General features: G+C 41.1%; 1 protein-coding gene across 4 annotated transcripts in view; it reads left to right on the top strand.

Moving 5' to 3' along the window:
- MAP4K4 (mitogen-activated protein kinase kinase kinase kinase 4) overlaps nt 1-19,968 on the top strand; it is a 239,111-nt gene that overhangs the window by 189,830 nt on the left and 29,313 nt on the right. The window contains exons 16-26 of one of the 4 annotated variants that reach the window (XM_073351753.2): nt 5,099-5,260; nt 7,158-7,388; nt 8,275-8,381; nt 9,097-9,248; nt 10,330-10,427; nt 10,723-10,731; nt 11,433-11,608; nt 12,203-12,323; nt 13,442-13,633; nt 16,359-16,476; nt 16,761-16,931. In XM_073351753.2, coding sequence (XP_073207854.1) covers nt 5,099-5,260; nt 7,158-7,388; nt 8,275-8,381; nt 9,097-9,248; nt 10,330-10,427; nt 10,723-10,731; nt 11,433-11,608; nt 12,203-12,323; nt 13,442-13,633; nt 16,359-16,476; nt 16,761-16,931 — 1,537 coding nt within the window. The remainder of the gene's footprint in view (nt 1-5,098; nt 5,261-7,157; nt 7,389-8,274; nt 8,382-9,096; nt 9,249-10,329; nt 10,428-10,722; nt 10,732-11,432; nt 11,609-12,202; nt 12,324-13,441; nt 13,634-16,358; nt 16,477-16,760; nt 16,932-19,968) is intronic. The other 3 variants (XM_073351762.2, XM_073351771.2, XM_073351781.2) reach the window with 3 other exon arrangements.

Here is a 19,968-nt window from a genome sequence, read left to right as displayed (position 1 = left end):
GATATTTATAGCCTGTGTGTTTGTGAGAAAGAGAGAGAGAGATCTGGAAAAAGGGGTAAACAGTGAGGTGGAAAAATTTGCAGATGATACAAAACTACTTAAGATAGTTAAGTCCCAGGCAGACTGCAAAGAGCTACAAAAGGATCTCTCAAAACTGGATGACTGGGCAACAAAATGGCAGATGAAATTCAATGTTGATAAATGTAAAGTAATGCACATTGGAAAACGTAATCCCAACTGTACCTATAAAATGATGGGTTCTAAATTAGCTGTTACCACTCAAGAAAGAGATCTTGGAGTCATAGTGGATTGTTCTTTGAAAACATCCACTCAATGTGCAGCGGCAGTCAAAAAAACTAACAGAATGTTGGGAATCATTAAGAAAGACATAGATAATACGACAGAAAATATCATATTGCCTCTATATAAATCCATGGTACCCCCATATCTTGAATACTGCATGCAGATGTGGTCGCCCCATCTCCAAAAAGCTATATTGGAATTGGAAAAGGTTCAGAAAAGGGCAACAAAAATGATTTGAGGCTTGGGGAATCTGCCATATAAGGAGAGATTAGTAAGACTGGACTTTTCAGCTTGGAAAAAAGATGACAAAGGGGGGATATGATAAGAGGTCTATAAAATTATGACTGGTGTGGAGAAAGTAAATAAGGAAGTGTTATTTATTTCTTCTCATAACACAAGAACTAGGAATCACCAAATGAAATTAATAGGCAGCAGGTTCAAAGCAAACAAAAGGAAGTATTTTGTCACACAACACACAGTCAACCTGTGGAACTCCTTGCCAGAGGATGTTGTGAAGGCCAAGACTATAATAGGGTTAAAAAAAGAACTAGATAAATTCACGGAGGATAGGTCCATCAATAGCTTTTTAGCCAGGATGGGCAGGGATGGTGACCCTAGCCTTTGTTTGCCAGAAGCTGGGAATGAGCAACAGGGAAAGGATCACTTGATGATTACCTGTTCTGTTCATTCCCTGTGGGGCACCTGGCATTGGCCATTGCTGGAAGACAGGATACTTGGCTAGATGGACCTTTGGACTGACCCAGTATGGCTGTTCTTTGTGTGTGTGTGTGTGTGTTTGTGGTAGATTTCAGAGTAACAGCTGTGTTAGTCTGTATTCGCAAAAAGAAAAGGAGTACTTGTGGCACCTTAGAGACTAACCAATTTATTTGAGCATAAGCTTTCGAGCTGTAGCTCACGAAAGCTTATGCTCAAATAAATTGGTTAGTCTCTAAGGTGCCACAAGTACTCCTTTTCTTTTTGTGTGGTAGAGGGGCCCACTGACTCTCTATGCCTACTAGCTGGAGTTTCTTCCCCACTCCAGCGAAGTCCAAGGAGGATTACAGCTCGCGACCCCCTGGTAATAACCTCGCGACCCCCAGTTTGAGAACCCCTGTACGAGAGAGAATTATTCATATTATCAAAAAGAAGTATGTCCAGTCATTCTTATCACTCCAAAATGGCCAACAGCACCATGGTACTTGGATGTAATGGAGATATCTCAGAAGGCTCCATTCATCTACACAGGAGGCAGGAACTCCTGTTCTCTGGCCTACTAATGCATCCCGCTTCAGGCTACCTGAGCCTAACAGCTGGACTGTTGAGCAGCAAATCATAAACATGTTGGGATGATATGCTGTAGCTCACGAAAGCTTATGCTCAAATAAATTTGTTAGCCTCTAAGGTGCCACAAGTACTCCTTTCCTTCAAAACAGTAGAGACCCTTCTAGCCTCACACAGGCCTTCCTTTTTCTTGGCCTACGAAGGGGATCAGATGGATTTCTCCTACTGATGTCAAGATAGAAGATCAAGTCTAGAAAACACAACCTTCCAGCATTTATGGATTTGGGCCTAACATCTTCACCATGGCATCTCATGATTCATCACTAAACACTAACAAAGTGATGAGATTCTTTACATCTGATTATTGGTTTGAGGAAATGTGCTGCTTTGTCTTTTCTGCCTGAGATCTACTCATAGAATCATAGAATATTAGGGTTGGAAGAGACCTCAGGAGGTCATCTAGTTCAACCCCCTGCTCAAAGCAGGACCAACCCCCAACTAAATCATCCCAGCCAGGGCTTTGTCAAGCCGAGCCTTAAAAACTTCAAAGGATGGAGATTCCACCGCTTCCCTAGGTAACTCATTCCAGTGCTTCACCACCCTCCTAGTGAAATAGTGTTTCCTCATATCCAAACAAAACCTCTCCAATGCAACTTGAGACCATTGCTTCTTGTTCTGTCATCTGCCACCACTGAGAACAGCCTAGCTCCATCCTCTTTGGAACCCCCCTTCAGGTAGTTGAAGGCTGCTATCAACCCCCCCCTCACTCTTCTCTTCTGCAGACTAAATAACCCAAGTTCCCTCAGCCTCTCCTTGTAAGTCATGTGCCCCAGCCCTCTAATCATTTTTGTTGCCCTCCCCTGGACTCTCTCCCATTTGTCCACATCCCTTCTGTCGTGCGGGGACCAAATTGGACACACTACTCCAGGTGTGGCCTCACCCGTGCCGAATAGAGGGGAATGATGACATCCCTCGATCTGCTGGCAATGCCCCTACTAATACAGCCCAATATTGCTACAAGTGCTAACAAACCAATCCCTGTATATTTTTTTTTCCCATAAAGATGTCTAGTTATAATCACATTGACAAGAAGGGTGTCTGAAATCTCTGCTCATAGAAGACTTGAACCTCCTTGCATTTTCCAGGAGGATACGGTAACTCATTGTTCCAGGGTCACTCATTGTTCCAAAGTAAACTCTGTTCCATACGTCGCAGGAAATCATTCTTCCTTAATTTCTCTCCGAACTTCACCACTTTAAAGAAAAAGCATGAATAATATTGGATGTGAGGAGAACAGGTTAAAAAAACATAGAACTGACCTATTCAGGGAAACATGGTTATTCACTTACTACCACCCTAAATGCCCTGGCCTGAAATCGTCCAAATGCTCCACAGTGATATGGAACAATTCATTCATTGTGGAAGCATATTTAGATAAAGCAGTGGCTAAAGACCACAGTGGCCTTCTGAGCAGAAATCCACAAAAGAAATCAAACAAGCTGCTACCAGGTCACCTCTCAACACTTTCATGGAGCAATGCAGGATTGATCTCTGTTCCTCTGCAGCAGATTCTTTGGCAGGAAGGTGCGCCAGGCAGTGATTCCAAAGCAGATTAATACTTCTAATTTTAGGGAAGCGGAAGAACATTTCCCATCTATCTGTCTTCCCTTTCTCTCCCTACTAGCTTTTTCTTAGTAACCACTTGGTTACAGTTGTCACAGACTAGGGAGAGGTAAAGATCGAGAATGGAAACTTGGTCACCTGATTTCCTTTCTGGGACTGACCCCTCTTCCAATTGGTGTCACCCAAAATACGTTCTCCAGGTTAGGATGCAATAGCCTCTATCTGTAGGGCCCATCTGTAGAGTTCACACAGATAAGATGGTGGGTGCAGTTCTGTTCATTCTACCAAATCAGACTGTTATGCTGTGATAGAGCTTTGGAAATACTCACCTGAGACGAGGGCAGAAGATCTGTCGTCAAATACTGAAGCCTTATGCACAAATCTGATCTGTATTTGCAGGAAGAGAGGTGCAGTCCAAATATTTTGGTTTGTGGAAGAAGTAAGTTCTATGAAGTAAATCCATCTGGTAAAAAAAAAAAAAACTTCCACAGATTCTTTCTTTTAGTAAGAACTAATATCACAGAGTATTATATGGAAAATATTTTTTTTATGTTCTAAAGATAATGGCTTTGTTTTCATTTATCTTCCTGGCTGAGAAGAAAACAGGGTTGATCAGTAAATCTGGTAAATTGTAGTATTATAACCTGTATTGCCAACTTTTGTGATTGTATCATGACTCTAGCAATTTGGCCATGTTCTTGGAAACATGATGAAAGGCTGCCCACTCATGAATTTTCATTTACTCCTATTTCTGTCAATGGGTCTGTAGCCAGCAAGATGGCCACCATTTCCCTACAGTCTATCTGCATGTGAAAGTGAGGCTGCCCTTAATAAAGTTGGCTGCCATTTCCCCTCTTTTTAGTGAGACTGAAGCCATGTCCATGGGCAGAATGATGGCTACTGCATGGTTCAGGGAGCTGGCCAGGATACAGAGACTGTGAGGAACAGCAGAGACACTGTGAAAGATGGATGGGGAGCAGGAGTCAGATTTAGGGTTTTTTGAAAAGGGGTGGCTAGAAGTGGGTCCACAACAGGGGGAGGCATGGCCGGAGTTGGGAGGGGAGGGGAGGTAGCGGTGGAGAAACAGGAGAGGGAAGGGAGGAGTCGGGGTGGGGTGATGGCAGGTCTCTGGCAGAGAAGTCAGATAGAGAGGAGTGTCAGGGAAGGGTTGCCTCTTGCAAAAGGCTAAAACAATCACACATTGTGGCATTATCAGTTACCCAAATGATTGATATAAGTTTAAAGTTCTTTAATACATATATCTGTAACTCATCGACCCTAAAAAGTGTGCAAGTTCTATGTGCAGGTGGGAATGATGATGCATTAATTAGGTCATTGGTTCTCAAACTATGTACCATCCAATCCTCCTTTTATCAAAGGAAATAAACCATGAGTGGAGAGTAAAGACACCACCAGGAAATGGATGGCAGTTTCCTTGTATTAGGGATGAGGAGAGGATAAGAGCAGTCTCCATCTGAGCAGCCAGGGAGAGGCATTTTTGTGTGCACTGAAGACTGATGTTCCAACCTAAAATTATCTCACTCACATTAGTTGAGGAGTAGACAAGACAGACTCAACAATGTGATTTGATGTTTTGTTTTGTTTTTTTTACACCTGAAAAATTGTCATTTCTTGAGTTTGACAAGGCTGTATAACAGTTTTTCATTGTGTCAAGGCATGTCTCAGTTCTTCCACCCTTTATCCGGGTACGGATTCCAGTCTAGACTTACCTCTCTTTTGCTCTTGCTCATTCAGGATTTCCTGTACCTGGGGAAAGATTTTTCTTCAAACATAAAATGTGTTTGTAAAGAAAGAGAGGTGGTTGCTCTGTTATTCCTACATGCTCCACTTTATTGATTACTGCTTCTAACGTTCTGTAACTTTGGTTTAGGTGGAGGATAGATTTAGAAAAACTAATCAGGGGTCCCCTGAAGCACAGTCCAAACAGACGGGCAAAGCGTTGGAGCCACCAGTGCCTTCAAGATCAGAGTCCTTTTCCAATGGAAACTCAGAGCCTGTTCAGCCTGCACTGCAAAGACCGATGGAACCCCAGGTAAAAGCAGAAAATCTTGGAAGGGGTGGAAGAAACCTAGAGGCCCCAGTTCACTTAACTTTAGGTTTGAAGATCTTGGCATATAAAAATACATATTTAAAGTGTATTACTACTTTTCAAAGTGACTTATTGAACGGATTTGCTCTCTGTATATATTCAGAGTCATGCCTGCTTATTTTAGTGATGATCATGTGGGTTTAATTGCTTTTTACTTCTGAGCAGAGACAGCCTACCCAAGAGAGCTAGTTGCATTCTGTCCCTTGGTGTGCACCAGCAGAATGGTTGGCTTCATTCCAGTCAAAGTTAACAGTGAGGTTGCACAGGTCATAATGTGGGCCAAACAGCCTTTAGTTGCTGGAAATGATGTGCAAGAACGAAATAACCAAGCTTGACTTTTACATCCCTGTAGGAAAACTAACTAGATGCAAGAACAGATGTTTGTCTTGATTGTTCTGTTTCCTAATGAATCTCTAAATTTTGGGAGCCTGTATTTTACGGAGTTTAGAGTATAAATGTACAAATAGATACAGGCTTAAATTTACAAAAAGTCTATATATAAAATTTAAATACATTAATTAAATTAAACTTGGCATGCAACTTATGTATCCATGCAGAAGATAAAATGTTGCCTTTTTTCTTTTGATAAGTCTATTCATAATTAATGACAGTGATGACTAAAACTGTCCCTGCTTACCTTGTTGTGACTAACTATTGCAAATGTTTGGAGCAACTGCAAAATCTGATCAGAAGGGAGAGTGGGAGGAATCGTGAAAAAATTTCATCCTCAACTCGGATTTTCCTGGCTGTCAGGGAGACTTCTAGCAGTATTTGATAATCTTGGGTTTGTGTGTGTTACTTTAACCTTAACCATGTCAGCTATTTCTGTAGTCCTGCCTTGGACTTGTACTCAGGTGAATGTGTCTCTTGCACAGCTGTGTGTAATAAAACAATTCAATAATACACTTATAAAACCGAATAGAGACACTCTTATAAAGCTAAGATTAAATGCTAATTGTTGATTAATGAGTGGGTGAAAACAATGTATCCTAGAGTTATGATCTTATCTGGAAAGGGTTTTCCTCCTAATCTGTTTCAGAAAGCATTTTTCAAACAAATGGCTTACTGAGCTCGCAACTGAAAAGGGAATAGGGTGGAGCATCAATCTGAGGCTTACAAATAGAACTGCTAATGGACTTTAACTATGGAGTTGCTGCTGTGCATCCATTGTGTGTGTGTTTGTATGTACAGTATGATATATGGTTTATGTATAATATGCATTATAAATAATATGTAACAGTGTATAATATACATATAACACACATAATATATAAATATATATTATGTATGTAATATATATAGAAAAATATTGCAGTGACTGTAAAGGAATAAAGGCTTTTGTTTTATGATCGTCCTTCAAAAGTTTTGTGTTGGCTAGTAAATTTAAGACTTTAGTTATAATATAAATCAGAATATATTTAGGTTTGCACATTTGGCAGTATTCCTAACTTATGGATTTCTTCACTTTGATATCTGCTTTCAATTTGTCCATCCAACAGGTGCTGCTATCTAAGACCTGATCAGAGTCCAGTGAAGCCAGAGGAAAAGCTCCTGTTGATTTCATTGGGCTCTGGATCAGGCCCATAGTGCAGATCTTATGTTTGTTTATTTTCTGGTTACTAGTGTATGTGTATTTGGAGAGCGTACCTCACCAAAATGCATACATGCTGTGTTCTAAGTCTGTTACGTTCTCTGGGCACCTTCCTTGCTTTTTGATTCCACCTCACGCTTACCTTATGCCATAACCAATTTGTCTCTCCCCACCCACTCGCCTTTATTCTGTTAAAAAAGCCAGTTGTACAGAGCGCATTGAATGTTCTATGTTTTGTTTTCTTGTAAGGTACAGTGGTCCCATCTGGCATCTCTCAAGAACAATGTTTCCCCTGTCTCGCGATCCCATTCCTTCAGTGACCCTTCTCCCAAATTTGCACATCACCATCTTCGTTCTCAGGACCCATATCCACCTTCACGCAGTGAAGTGCTAAATCAGAGTTCTGACTCTAAGTCGGAGGTACCTGATCCCACTCAAAAGGCTTGGGCTAGATCAGACAGTGACGAGGTGCCTCCAAGGGTAAGGAGTAGAAAGACAGAAATGTGCTGCTTTTTTTTTTTTCCTTTTTTAATTTGAAGAGTGTGATCGTTTACGCACTGGAAAAGCCGGGTCCACAGAATAGTGCCGTTATTGGGGAACATATTTTTGAAGGGAGTTTATACTGTAGATATCTAGTCAATTGTCCCATGATAACATGTTAAAAAAAATGAATTACAAAATCTCTGATGAAAATGACAAATATTTACACACTGTAGCTCTTGCAGAAAAGTGATTTATTATGCAAAGTTAAATAATCATTACAATATTCAGGAAAGAATTTAAAACTTCCCTGGCATGATAGCTTAAAGTTTATTTTCTTCTATTTCTGGTTGGAAAACCAAGCTGTAAACCATGAACTTATTTAAAGTTTAGATGGAACTGAACAAAAAAGAAACATTCAATATTTTTTCCTTTCTGCTTGGGATTTGCTTCTTCTGAACATGTTCTTGCTTCCCACCAGTCTCTGTTTCTTGCTGATCCATTACCAGGCATTCATTTGGTTCCTTTGAGTTTTATTTTCCTAATCCTCATGCTATTTCAGAAAATTGCTTTGTGTGTCCCTTGCTTCAGTCAAAATGCCATATTCTTTTAAAATGTCTCCGTAGTCTGGGGGCAAGGGGCGTGTATGTTTGTGTGGTAGCTATTTAGGTATGTTAGTCTAAACTTTCAGTTCTTTTCAGTATCCAAACAGCAGCCCTGCTAAAGATTCTTCATTTTTTCTTTTGTTTTGTTTTTTCATTTTGTTCAGTTATACTGACTTTGGCTTAGAATAGTGTTGTTCAAAATGTATTTGCTGTGGCAGGAGAGTCTTAATTTTTCCCCTTTCTCCCTTTATTAATTTTTACTGTTTCTCTTTTCACCCAAGGTACCTGTGAGAACAACGTCCAGGTCTCCCGTCCTATCACGTCGAGATTCTCCACTGCAGGGCAGTGGGCAGCAAAATAATCAAGCAGGGCAAAGAAACTCCACGAGGTTCGTAAGCCTGGATCTCCCTATCTCTCCTGTTTTGTAAGGAAAGTTAATTGGAAGCCAGAGAAAGGATCAGTGGCATTATCTCTCGGATGTGAAGGAAGGACGAAGTGGACCCATTCTCTCTTAGCAGTTAATGTTGAGTTTCTTTGGCACTAAATAGTTCAACAAACCGTAATGAATTTTCTTCTTGCCTCTGCCTCTTTGAAGGGGCTGTTTGAGTAAGTCTTGCAATATTTTCAGAGTAGTCTTAACATTTAGAAAAAAGGGCCCAGGCAGGCAAGTGCTTGCTATCAGGTATTGTACGTATTGCTGCAAATGGTCCCCTTGTGTTGCAGCGGAAGCTTTTCCCAGGAGCAAGCATGATGCCCAGTAGTAAGTATCTACGGGATCTAGTCCTAAGGGAACCCAGAGGCTTTTCAGCTCTCAAATGTTGTAGTGTTGTATAGCCAGTCCTCAAACAAAAAGAAGCACAAAAAGCAATTAAGCATTGTTTTAATTTCTTTTTTGTGAGTGAAAGTTTGGTTCCTCAGGTATTAAGATGGCTAGTGTGGCTGCTGTGTAGGATGTGAATTGCTGAGAAAGTCCTAAGCACAAGGATTAGTACACTCCTTCTGATCAGTCATTAACGAAATATTGATGAGTAACCAAGCTTGATTTTAAGTTTAAAGTGCGATATCTGAAAGTAAAGTTGACAAATGCACTTTTCTTGAGATAGCAATATAGAGCCTCGTCTGCTATGGGAGAGGGTGGAGAAACTCGTGCCGAGACCTGGCAGCGGCAGTTCCTCGGGCTCAAGTAACTCCAGCTCACAGCCAGGGTCCCATCCTGGATCTCAGAGTGGCTCTGGTGAACGGTTCCGAATGAGATGTAAGTTCTCTTCTCCCCATGCCCCCCACCCTTTTTTTTTAGGATTTCTAGATTAATCTGTAATGTTTGCATTGTGCAACAGCTAATAATAATAGTAATACGAATGAAGGACAATGAATCTTCACTTAAAAGGAATTTTTAATGTAAAGTATCAGGCTGGGACGTTTTGATCCTCTGTATGTGCCATCCCTTTTCATAGCCCTTGTTTTGAGGGGGTTGTATGTGTAGAAATCTTCAATAATAGGTTTTAGCCTCTTTCTCCAATTCAGACTCAATTACAGTTTTATTCATCAATGTGAGTCCATTCCTTTTCATATACGATCTTTGAACTAACTTCCTTCATATGTATGAGCATCTCGGATACTTTTTGATCATTCATTGCACATCAGCTCTCTCCATGAGTACAAGGATAGACACTTTTTTCCGGAGCCAGATTCATTAGCATTTTAATTATTTTCGCATTTGGGTTTCTTTTTTCCTAATGTCAAGATGTCATGTTTCCTTTTGACTTGAGATCAAATCCTCGATAGTGTTTTTTTAATATTAGAGAGGGTGTCAATGAAAACCTACAAAAATTATATCTGAAAAGCAGTTCCAATCCCACTCTGTAAACATACAGCAAAAATAGAAAAGGTTCACTATAGCTTTTTGAATTGAGCAGGACACTGCTGCTATGTGGTGTGAGAGCATATTCAGCTGTACGGTGTAAGACACTCTATAGAGGTAGCTAAGGGAAAGGAGCTTGGAATGAAGTAGTCTGTGGAAACCCCAGAATGCTCAATGTTGCATGCTATTAACTCCCTAGTATAGATGGGCAAAGCTGCTGTAAGTCATGTTCCTCTTTCCATGTTTTCAGTCACTGGTAAGCTGCAGTGCAAATCACAACTGCTTGTGGTTTTTCCTGTCAGCACGAGAGGTTTGCTCTGGTGGAGGTAAACTTGTGGCTGGCCCCCTAAGGCTGAAATACCCAGTGTAGACAAGGCCTTGTGTTTCTTTTGCTGCAGAAACAAAAAATTCCTAACTTAACAATGACCCCCCTTTTTTGTGTGTTTTTTTTTGGGGGGGGTCTTGACGCATGTAGCATCGTCCAAATCTGAAGGTTCACCGTCTCAACGTCATGAAAATGCAGTAAAAAAACCTGAAGAGAAGAAGGAAGTCTTCAGACCCAACAAGCCTGCTGTAAGCTAAACCTAACTGTTCTGGTTATCTGATTTTTCACTTGATGTTAGATAGGTCCATTACAAATAATTACGTGGTGAACCTAAACATTGTGAGTGAATTAGAGATTCAGTTTGGCAGTTGCATACTATGAAGTGTTAAGCATTTAAATGCATTTTATTTGCTTCTTGAATTTTTGTGTTTTTTCATTTTCCTCCTTTCAAACCTCTCCTACCATCCTGTGTACTTTTCATGTGGCTGGACCAATGATGATTCATATGACCCAACCATACTATTGCTGTGCTGAATGGAGCAGGGAGAAGTGGTAAGTGCTTAGCTATTACAATCGAATGTTAACTGCAAAAAAAATATATATATATATATATGCTGTATTATCATTACATTTTGCGCCTTTGGTAACCAAGAGGTCAGAGTAGATGATTCCAATGGTTCCATCTGAATCAAAATCTATGAATCTGATGTTTGTTCTAATATTGCCATCGCACTCAAATGCCCCAATCAAATGAAGTCCTTTAAAGGAAGATGGTGGCTCCCATCCCATCTGTTTATAAACTATGTGAAATATTTTATACGAACAGTGTTCAGCCGAACAGACAGCTCAGTAAATTTAGGCTGTCTTACAACTTTGCTGCCCAAATTTCTGTGCACTGTAGCCTGTCAATATGCAGAACAGTTGGGGAGGGAAAATGATGGACTCCTTAAAACAATGTATTATAACGTGTTCATTGCTCTAGCAGTTCTGATGGGAGCAAGAGTGGGCAAAGACCTACATAGTCTTAAATTTCTAGGGTTTTGTTTTTTTTAAATTTGCCAGTAAAGCACAAAGAAATCAGTAAACCAATTAAAAAAAACTCTGTTGCTGGGAACAATGGAAGTGCAGCAACAAACTGAACAAACTCATTCCCCGTGGCTGTGTTGCTGATACATTGCCTCTCTCCTCTCCAATCTGCAACCTCACTGTTGCATTTCATATTCTTTTTTTCCCCTTTGTCTCATTCTCATTAGGATTTAACTGCCTTGGCAAAGGAATTGCGAGCTGTAGAGGATGTGCGACCTCCACACAAGGTGACAGACTATTCATCATCCAGTGAAGAGTCGGGGACGACAGACGAGGAGGATGACGATATGGAACAAGAAGGAGCAGATGAATCTACATCTGGGCCGGAGGATGCCAGAGCTGTGTTAGTTGTTCTCTGTTTTTTTCTGTTTTGTGTGGCTATGGGGAAAAGACCTCAACGTATGTTTCGTTCATTAGCCCTCTTTTACTAAGACAGTATTCAGGAGTCCATCAAAAGTACTTAACAGTCAGTTAATGCTCACGTTTCTGAAACACATAGGGTAACATCTTCAAAAATGTTCCTTTTTCAAAAGTGACTTTAGCATTTCGTCTAAGTGCCTTTGAAAGTCAACGAGCAAGTGCCTAAATAACTTTTTAAAATAGGACTTAAGCTCCTAAGTCACTTTGGCACCATTTGAAAATTTGATCCTTTAAATCTTAATGTTTGTCTTGTGTTACTAGAAGCCAAATTATGATATTGTGTGTCGTTCCCTTCCCTCATTTGTATTTTATAAATGGTGAAGAATTGTGTTTAGCTATTTTATGATTTATTTGCTTCTTGAAGAAGCTCTTCCTTGATGATTTATGTCAATATTCCACTTTGGATGCCGCTGTAAATGATCTATGACATGCACTTCATACGAATACATGAAGAAAGAGCTAAAAAAGAAATACTATGGGGTTATTTTATCCAAATTATTTCTTGCTTGATGGATAGATCAACTCTGAACCTGAGCAATGGTGAAACAGAGTCAGTGAAAACCATGATTGTCCACGATGATGTGGAGAGTGAACCTGCCATGACACCTTCCAAGGAGGGTACTTTAATCGTCCGACAGGTATTGTATTTCCTTCCGTGCACAGTGCTGTTCCTTTACTGTGATCATTAACCCGCTTGTTCATTCACCCATACTGTTTCTACATTATATTTGTTGTCCACGTTATCAAGACACAGATGTAGCATATTTTGGATGTGCAGACACTTGATGCATGCAGAGAAAAGAGTAGCCTCCATCCCTTGCTGCTACTGTTTTGCATGCCTTGCAATGACATCCATTATAGCACCATGCAGAGCACCTCAAAGTCTGTGTCAAAAAAGTGATAGAAAAGCTGCAGGTGTGTGAAGAAAGCACTCAGCACAGAAGAACTTAACCTGGTTTTATGTTAAAACCAGATGCTGGATCTCGGAATTAGAAGGGGGTGGGGGGAAAGTGCTCAGTTCTTTTAACTACTTTAAGCCTAAAGTCAAGAACAAACTAACAAAAAAGCCAGGTAGCAAACAATTGGTGCCGGGGGCTGGGAGGGAACGTTACAAGGTGCAGGGCAGTGACTGTGGATGAATCTAGGTTTGTTGTTTGGTTTCTTTCTATTTTGAAATGTTGTATCTTTATGATTGTGAAGATGATGCTTCCTTGTGTATTAAACTAGCTCATCTGTTAATGAGTCTGTCAGCTCCTAGGACTTCCTCAGTAATCACATTCTTGAGTTTTGCAACTGAATGTAATTTTTTTAGTTGAACCCTACGGTTTGCTAATTAAGATTTCATGGTGACTGTTTAAATAGCTAGATTAGGGAATTCACCAGATTTCAAGTTCTTATCAGAACATGACTCAAGCTAGAATTAAATAAAATGATGGGAAATAACAAATACAGAGAGCTTTTCCATGTAGCCATAGTAGAAGCAGCATAGACTTACTGACACAATTATTCTTCTGGTAAAGGAGCTGGCCTTGCAAGTGAATCAGATTAAGTGAGAGGCTCAATTCTGCTTGCCAGAGGTGCAGTATTTACTGAGTTCTGGAAGCTCAGCACACTTCTAACCCAGGCATCAAGGCATAGAATATCGGTACATTTAAAAAAAAAAAAAAGAGAAAGAGCGAGAGAGTAGATACAGCTGATAGGGATGAAAGCCTTAAGCAGCACTTGAGCAAGACAAGTGTGCCTGTTTTTTCTACAGAGTACAGTTGACACAAAGCGTGCCAGCCATCATGAGAGCAATGGCTTTGCCGGTCGCATTCACCTCTTGCCAGATCTCTTACAGCAAAGCCATTCCTCCTCCACTTCTTCCACCTCCTCCTCCCCATCCTCCAGCCAGCCGACACCCATCATGTCCCCACAGACACCCCAGGACAAGCTAACTACTAATGAGGTATGTCTTGCACCACAGCTGGCTGCTTTCTTAGGGTTATTCCAGTATTGCCTAATAGCTAGTTTGCAGAGGAACTCTAGCCAATCTTCCCCTGCTTTTTTCTGTCACTTTTCTCCCTCCCCCAAAATAACACATTTCAGTTCTGTGTGAAAAGCCCTTAACTCTAGATCAGTTTTACCCCAAACTTGCTAGTTTACTATTTTTGCTTTCTACAGTGAGTCATTAATTGCATGGCTTTTGTTTAAATTAAACTTGATTACCATATATTCAGACAAGTTTTTTTTGTTTTGTTTTGTTTGAAATTTCTGTATTTTGGGAACAGGCTAGTTGCAAGGAATCTGCTGGGGTTTTAAAAAATAATTAAATCAAACCTGGTAATTTTGTCTTGATGTTACCATAAAAAAGGAGCAAATAACTAGGCATGTGCAAGTAACTCACTTGTGCAAACTACCAGCACAGGATAGGAAGCTGATTCCAGCCTCACTGAAGGATTTTACTCTTTGAAATTGCCACATGGGGTTGGTGAGCATTTGAGGAAAGCTAGGTTGTTTGGGGTATTAGCTGTTTGGAATGGTGTACTGCAGGAGATCTTCAGGTTTTTAAGGTCTAGCTGTGCTATGAAAAATGACTCCTGCTTATTCTCCAAGTCTGCTCTCTATCTCTAGTTGGAGTCCTATCTGAGGACTTCACTGTTCCAGAATTTTACTCCTGTTATCTTTGCTGGCTCTGCAGTGCTAAGAGGGACTATGTTTCATTCTTCTAAACCAACAACAGAATTGTTCATTAAATACCAGTTATATAGTCAATCCTTGTACTTTTGCGACTCTTTGAAGGTGATGGGGATGCACTGGTGTGAATGAACTTGTTCTGCACATCCTGTAACGCTGGTGGCGAGGAATGAGAAGGAAAGCACCCAGCATGACTTTCAGTTTCCAGGTTGAACAGGCAGGCCTGGCATTTAGAGAAAACATCTTTAGACTTGTAAACAAGTATGCTGTAGAGTCAACCAGCCACTATAAATGTGCAACAACATGCTGCTGCTTCTCAGAATAGAAGTGAACTTTAAACACACAGGTGCTTTGACATCGGTGCCAGGCTGAGGTATTCTCTGTACAGTTACCAAAGAATCTGAGTTAATGGTGATGCACAATTTTCACAATAGGATGAAAAACGCTTGTGAAACGTATTGAACCATGTGACGGCAAGCATTCATTTTGTCACAGAAGTTCAGTCTGTGTAATGCTTGTCATTCTTCATTTTCAGCTGTGCTTCACTAGTCTTTAACTTTGTAAAAATATACTCTGACAGGTTACATAGACCAGTTCAGTGATTCAAGGATATACCTGTTCATTACTTTGCTCTAAGCAACAAATAAGCAGGGTTCAATCAATTTAGCTCAAACTGAGTTTTGATAAGGAGTCTATGGCAGTTGTTTGTGGTGGCATTGAAGTTATTAGTAATGTGGTTGAAAATATTTTGCTTTGCAGAAAAGTTCAGTATGATTAAGCCCAATACAGTGGACGCTCACTAGAATGCGGGATTTGGGATCCATGCATGGGGACCGCCTTAAAATGAATTGCAATTAAAGTAATTACATTTGGGATCCATGACCAAGTTATATGCGAATTCGTGCTATATAGACGCGCATTCTAGCGAGGGTCCGGTGTAATTGTATTTGGTGAGGAAGGTGGAGGTTTAGAGGGGACAGAGGCTTTAGGCTGGTTAACAGTGAGGAAGCTCCTCCAGTCTTGTTTGCAAAGGCATAAAACAAGCTGAGCAGAGACGCATTCCTTTTGCCCACAGTAATTTTTACATGTACAGAGAAAAACATGTATTTTTTGATTGTTTTTTATTTGTGCCATTTTGCTTTAATGTGCAATGTTATCACTATAACACTTAACTCACTAAACTGGCAAGGATTTTTCAGTCATTCCATCTCCACTTTTAACAGTTCATTGTTTCACTTGTCTTTCTACCTTTTTTGTGTTTAGAATACAAAACTAAATAAAGCACCAGTGCTTTTATCAACTACATATTCATAGCTTCATATCACTGTTTACTGAACCTTTCACACTAATGAGCCCCTTGTTTGATACAGGTGTAATATTTGCTATGTGAAATGATGGTGGAAGAAACTGCTGGAGCTTTCTGGCAAGAGGTTCAGTTTTAAAAAACAAAAGTAGAGAATTAACATGAAGTACTAGACATTGAAATTTCATTAATCATAGAAGTGAATGCCTGATCCCAGATTATTTAGATTTTGTTGCTCAAACTAAGAGATCAAATTCCATAACATATTAAACAAGCTCATTTCAGGAGATGCGTAACAAATAGAAGTATGTAGGGGGCAATTCACAAATAGAAAATTAAAATATGGAACGAAGTAGTGCTAGCTTCTAATAACTTCATAAGTACCGTACATATTTTAACCGGTGATAAGGAGACATTCCCTTACTTTTTTGCCTGTTGTAGTGACCATTCCTCAAACATCTCCTTTAAATCTGAGATTATAGGAGTAAAGAACACACTGACTACATGTAGTGGTAACGTGTGAAATGTGCATCTATGGTGCCTGCCGTATGTATATAGGAAGTATAGAAGGTTGGGGGTGGGTGGGAAAGGGCTTCAGAAAAGCAGTAAAATTCTGTAGTGACTTAGAAATGTTCATTGTTATCGTCACTTTTTGTTGTCATTTATATTAATAAAGTTGAAATTTACATTGCAGACTCAGTCCGCTAGTAACACACTCCAGAAACACAAATCTTCCTCCTCCTTTACACCTTTTATAGACCCCAGATTACTACAGATTTCTCCATCTAGTGGGACAACTGTGACTTCTGTGGGTAAGTAATGTAGATGCAAGAAGACAGCCGAAAAAAAAAAAGGGGGTTCAGTGACTTGAGTTGCTCTTTAAAGTAGTTTAGAATGTTTCCATCATGCTTGTTACTTGATTTGCACGGGATTGCATAGTTTATTTCCTTTTTCCATTTACATTTCTTTCAAAAAAAAAGACTTGCTTAATATTGTCAGTTACTGATCTTGGTTATTTAATAGAAAGTATATGGTAAATATTTGGCACTTAGAAGATAGTATTTCATTTACTACTTTTTTTTTTTTTTCCCCCCAGTGGGATTTTCTAGTGAAGCCATGAGGTCAGAGGCAATAAGGCAAGATCCCACCAGGAAAGGATCAGTTGTCAATGTGAATCCTACTAATACACGACCACAAAGTGACACCCCAGAGATTCGCAAATACAAGAAGAGATTCAATTCTGAGATTTTGTGTGCTGCCTTATGGGGTAATGTATATCTGCATCCCTCCCTTCCCTCCTCTCCTTCCCTTATTTCCTTGTTTTTCTTTGTCATTTACTCAGAGAGAGTTCATAAAATCAATCAAAGTGCATGAAGAGTGAGAGGGATTTGTAGTGCACCAATTATCCAGTGTCCAAATAAGCCATAGATTACAACACAAGGAGGGATGGAAAGTTGTCTCTTACAACTTCTTGGTGTATATGAAAATACAGCAGTATAAGCTTAATGACCTAGAAATGGGGTCTAGACTGTTCATAAATTCATTTAAGGAGCAAGGACAAATAAGTATCTGATATTTTGGAATATCTACATAGTAATCAAAGCTCAGTCTGATGTCATCACAGTGAAATCTGGTTACTATTGTGCTTATGATGTGGCTATTCTGAGGTCTGGCTTGATGGCAAGTTCTGACTGGTATAGTCTCAGAACTGAATAATAATCATTCAGAATTTTGTCAGCCAATTGGGATGTTCTTGTCAACTTTTTAAACCTCTTTTTAGTATATGTCTGCAGCTTTTGTGGGCATTTTGTGTAAGTACAAGGTTGTTAGGTTAATAATACATTAATATTTGATTTTGCTTCTCAGAATTCTTGCTGACAAATCAAAGGGCTTGATTAGAACACATTTCATGTTATAACTTTTATATTAGTGATCTCACATCAGTTTAGTTGGAATCACATAATTACCTGGGGAGAATAGGGCAAGTAACTAGGAAACTTCTTCTCTTTGAGACTATGGGCCACATTCTCTTCCAAGCTCTGCTCCCTGCATTTGGGATTAGGCTCATGGGGTGCCAATGTGCCATTTACAGTTATGGCTCTTGGTTATCTTATGCCAGAGAAGGATTGGTCCGATGCCCATTTCCTACCTTGATATGCCCCCTACACCCAGGATGGTTTTGTAGAGGAGTCATTTCCACTGGCTTTACAGCAGCAGAAAAATTGCCTGTGCCATGAGAATTCAACACTGGCCACACGCATTGCCAGAATCCTGCCCTTTTGATACTGATATCTGTTTTAACGGTTTAAAACAAAAACACTAAACAGTTGTAAATGTTGAAAAAGCTGGAGGAGAAAGAGTTGGTCCTTCCCCAAAGTCACATGATTAGTAGATTAAGCATGGGGCTGCTGTAATAGTTTCATTTACATAGCACTTTACCAGTTATGGTGTGTAGGCAGTGATAAGCTGCCAAAATCTTAACAACCGGGGAGGGGCCGCCCCGGCCAGGACTCCCCCGGGACTCCTGCCCCATCTAACCCCCCACGTTCCTTGACGCCGCCCCCGGGACCCCTGCCCTATCCATCTCCTTCCCCTGTCCCCTGACTGCCCCCAGAACCGGGCAGGAGGCTCTTTTGGGCCACTGTACTGGGTGCCCACCCTGCCCCTAAGAGCCAGAGGGACCTGCCAGAGGGCGAGGTGGGGAGTCCCAGAGGTGCTTACCTGGGGCGGCTCCCAGGAAGCATCCGGCAGGTCCCTCTGGCTCCTAGGGGCAGGGGAGCGTAGCTGGGTGGGAGCAGCCGCTCCCCCCACTGATCACATCAAAAATGGTGCCTTAGGCGCTGACTTCCTGGGTGCTCCGGGGCTGGAGCACCCACGGGGAAAATTTGGGGGGTGCAGAGCCCCCACCAGCAGCTTCCCGTTCCATGCCTGGCCCCAACTCACCTCCGCTCCGCATCCCTGGGCCTGAGCGGGAAGCCGCCACCTGCTTCTCTGCCCTCCCAGGCTTCCTGCGGGAATACTAATTTGGGGGGGGGGGGAGAGGAGAAGCAGAGCGGGGCGGTGCTTCAGGGGAGGAGGCGGAGCGGAGGTGAGCCTGCTTCTCAGCCCTCCCAGGCTTCCTGCGCGAACAGCTGATTTGCGGGAAGCCGGGGGAGGGGGGGGCGGAGAAGGAGAGTGGGGCAGCGCGTTCAGGGGAGGAGGCGGAGTGGAGGTGAGCTGGGGCCAGGCGCAGGGCAGGGAGCTGCCGGTGGGTGCTCTGCACCCATCAAATTTTCCCGGTGGGTGCTCCAGAGCTGGAGCACCCACGGAGTCGGCGCTTAAGGCGCCACTTTTGACCGGTTGTTAAATTTAGAAGCCCTTTTAGAACTGGTTGTCCCTTGCTGGTTCTAGCGAACCGTTGTGAACCGGTTCCAGCTCACCACTCTGTGTAGATAAATATTGTTCGCTATTTTTACAGGGGGTGCTCAGAGAAGTAAAGTGACTTGCTCAAAGTTTTTTATATATATAAATATATAAAAGCTAGGCTCAAAATCTAGGTCTCTTGGTTCTATACTTGCCCCACTAAATCACAGTTGTCCACAAGCAAGTCTCTTAGCCTTCATATGACCATTTCTCCATCTGTGAAATAGTGGGCAATGATATTTACTATACAGGAGGTCTGAAAACATGTGTGATTTAAGATGCTGGAAGGTAGATATGTTGTTCTCCTTCTGTGTATGAGGAAATTGGTTCAGCAAAGCTGTCTTACTGCAATTTTTCAAACCTGGGTGTCTGAATTTAGTGAAAGTCCTGCAGATACTCAGAACACTTGAAAATTAAGACAATTAGGTGCCTAAAAATGGGTTTAGGTGTGATCGTTTGAGGTAGTTGATCTAAACAACTTGCCTGGAAAGCACAATCGTCCAGATAGACATAAAAACAACGAGGAGTCCGGTGGCACCTTAAAGACTAACAGATTTATTTGGGCATAAGCTTTCGTGGGTAAAAAACCCACTTCTTCACATGCATGGAGTGAAAATTACAGATGCAGGCATAAATATACTGATACATGGAGAGAAGGGCTAGATAGACATAAGAGACCTGGATTCTAATCTTGGCTCTGACACCACCTAGCTTCATCTGTTTCACTTTACATCTCTAGATTAGTTTTGCTATCTATAAAGCAAGGATAATTATATTTACCTTCTTCATGATTACATGTTTATAAAGTGTTATATTCAAAAATAGGAGAATGGCCAGTTATCATCAAATGTGTGTTGTAGGGAAGAGGGGAGGGATGGGCGTAGGAATGGGGGTTGAAGCAA

This window comes from Lepidochelys kempii, chromosome 1, assembly GCF_965140285.1.
Source record: "Lepidochelys kempii isolate rLepKem1 chromosome 1, rLepKem1.hap1, whole genome shotgun sequence".
Lineage (NCBI taxonomy): Eukaryota > Metazoa > Chordata > Testudines > Cheloniidae > Lepidochelys > Lepidochelys kempii.
This window is presented reverse-complemented; position numbering and strand designations above follow the sequence as displayed.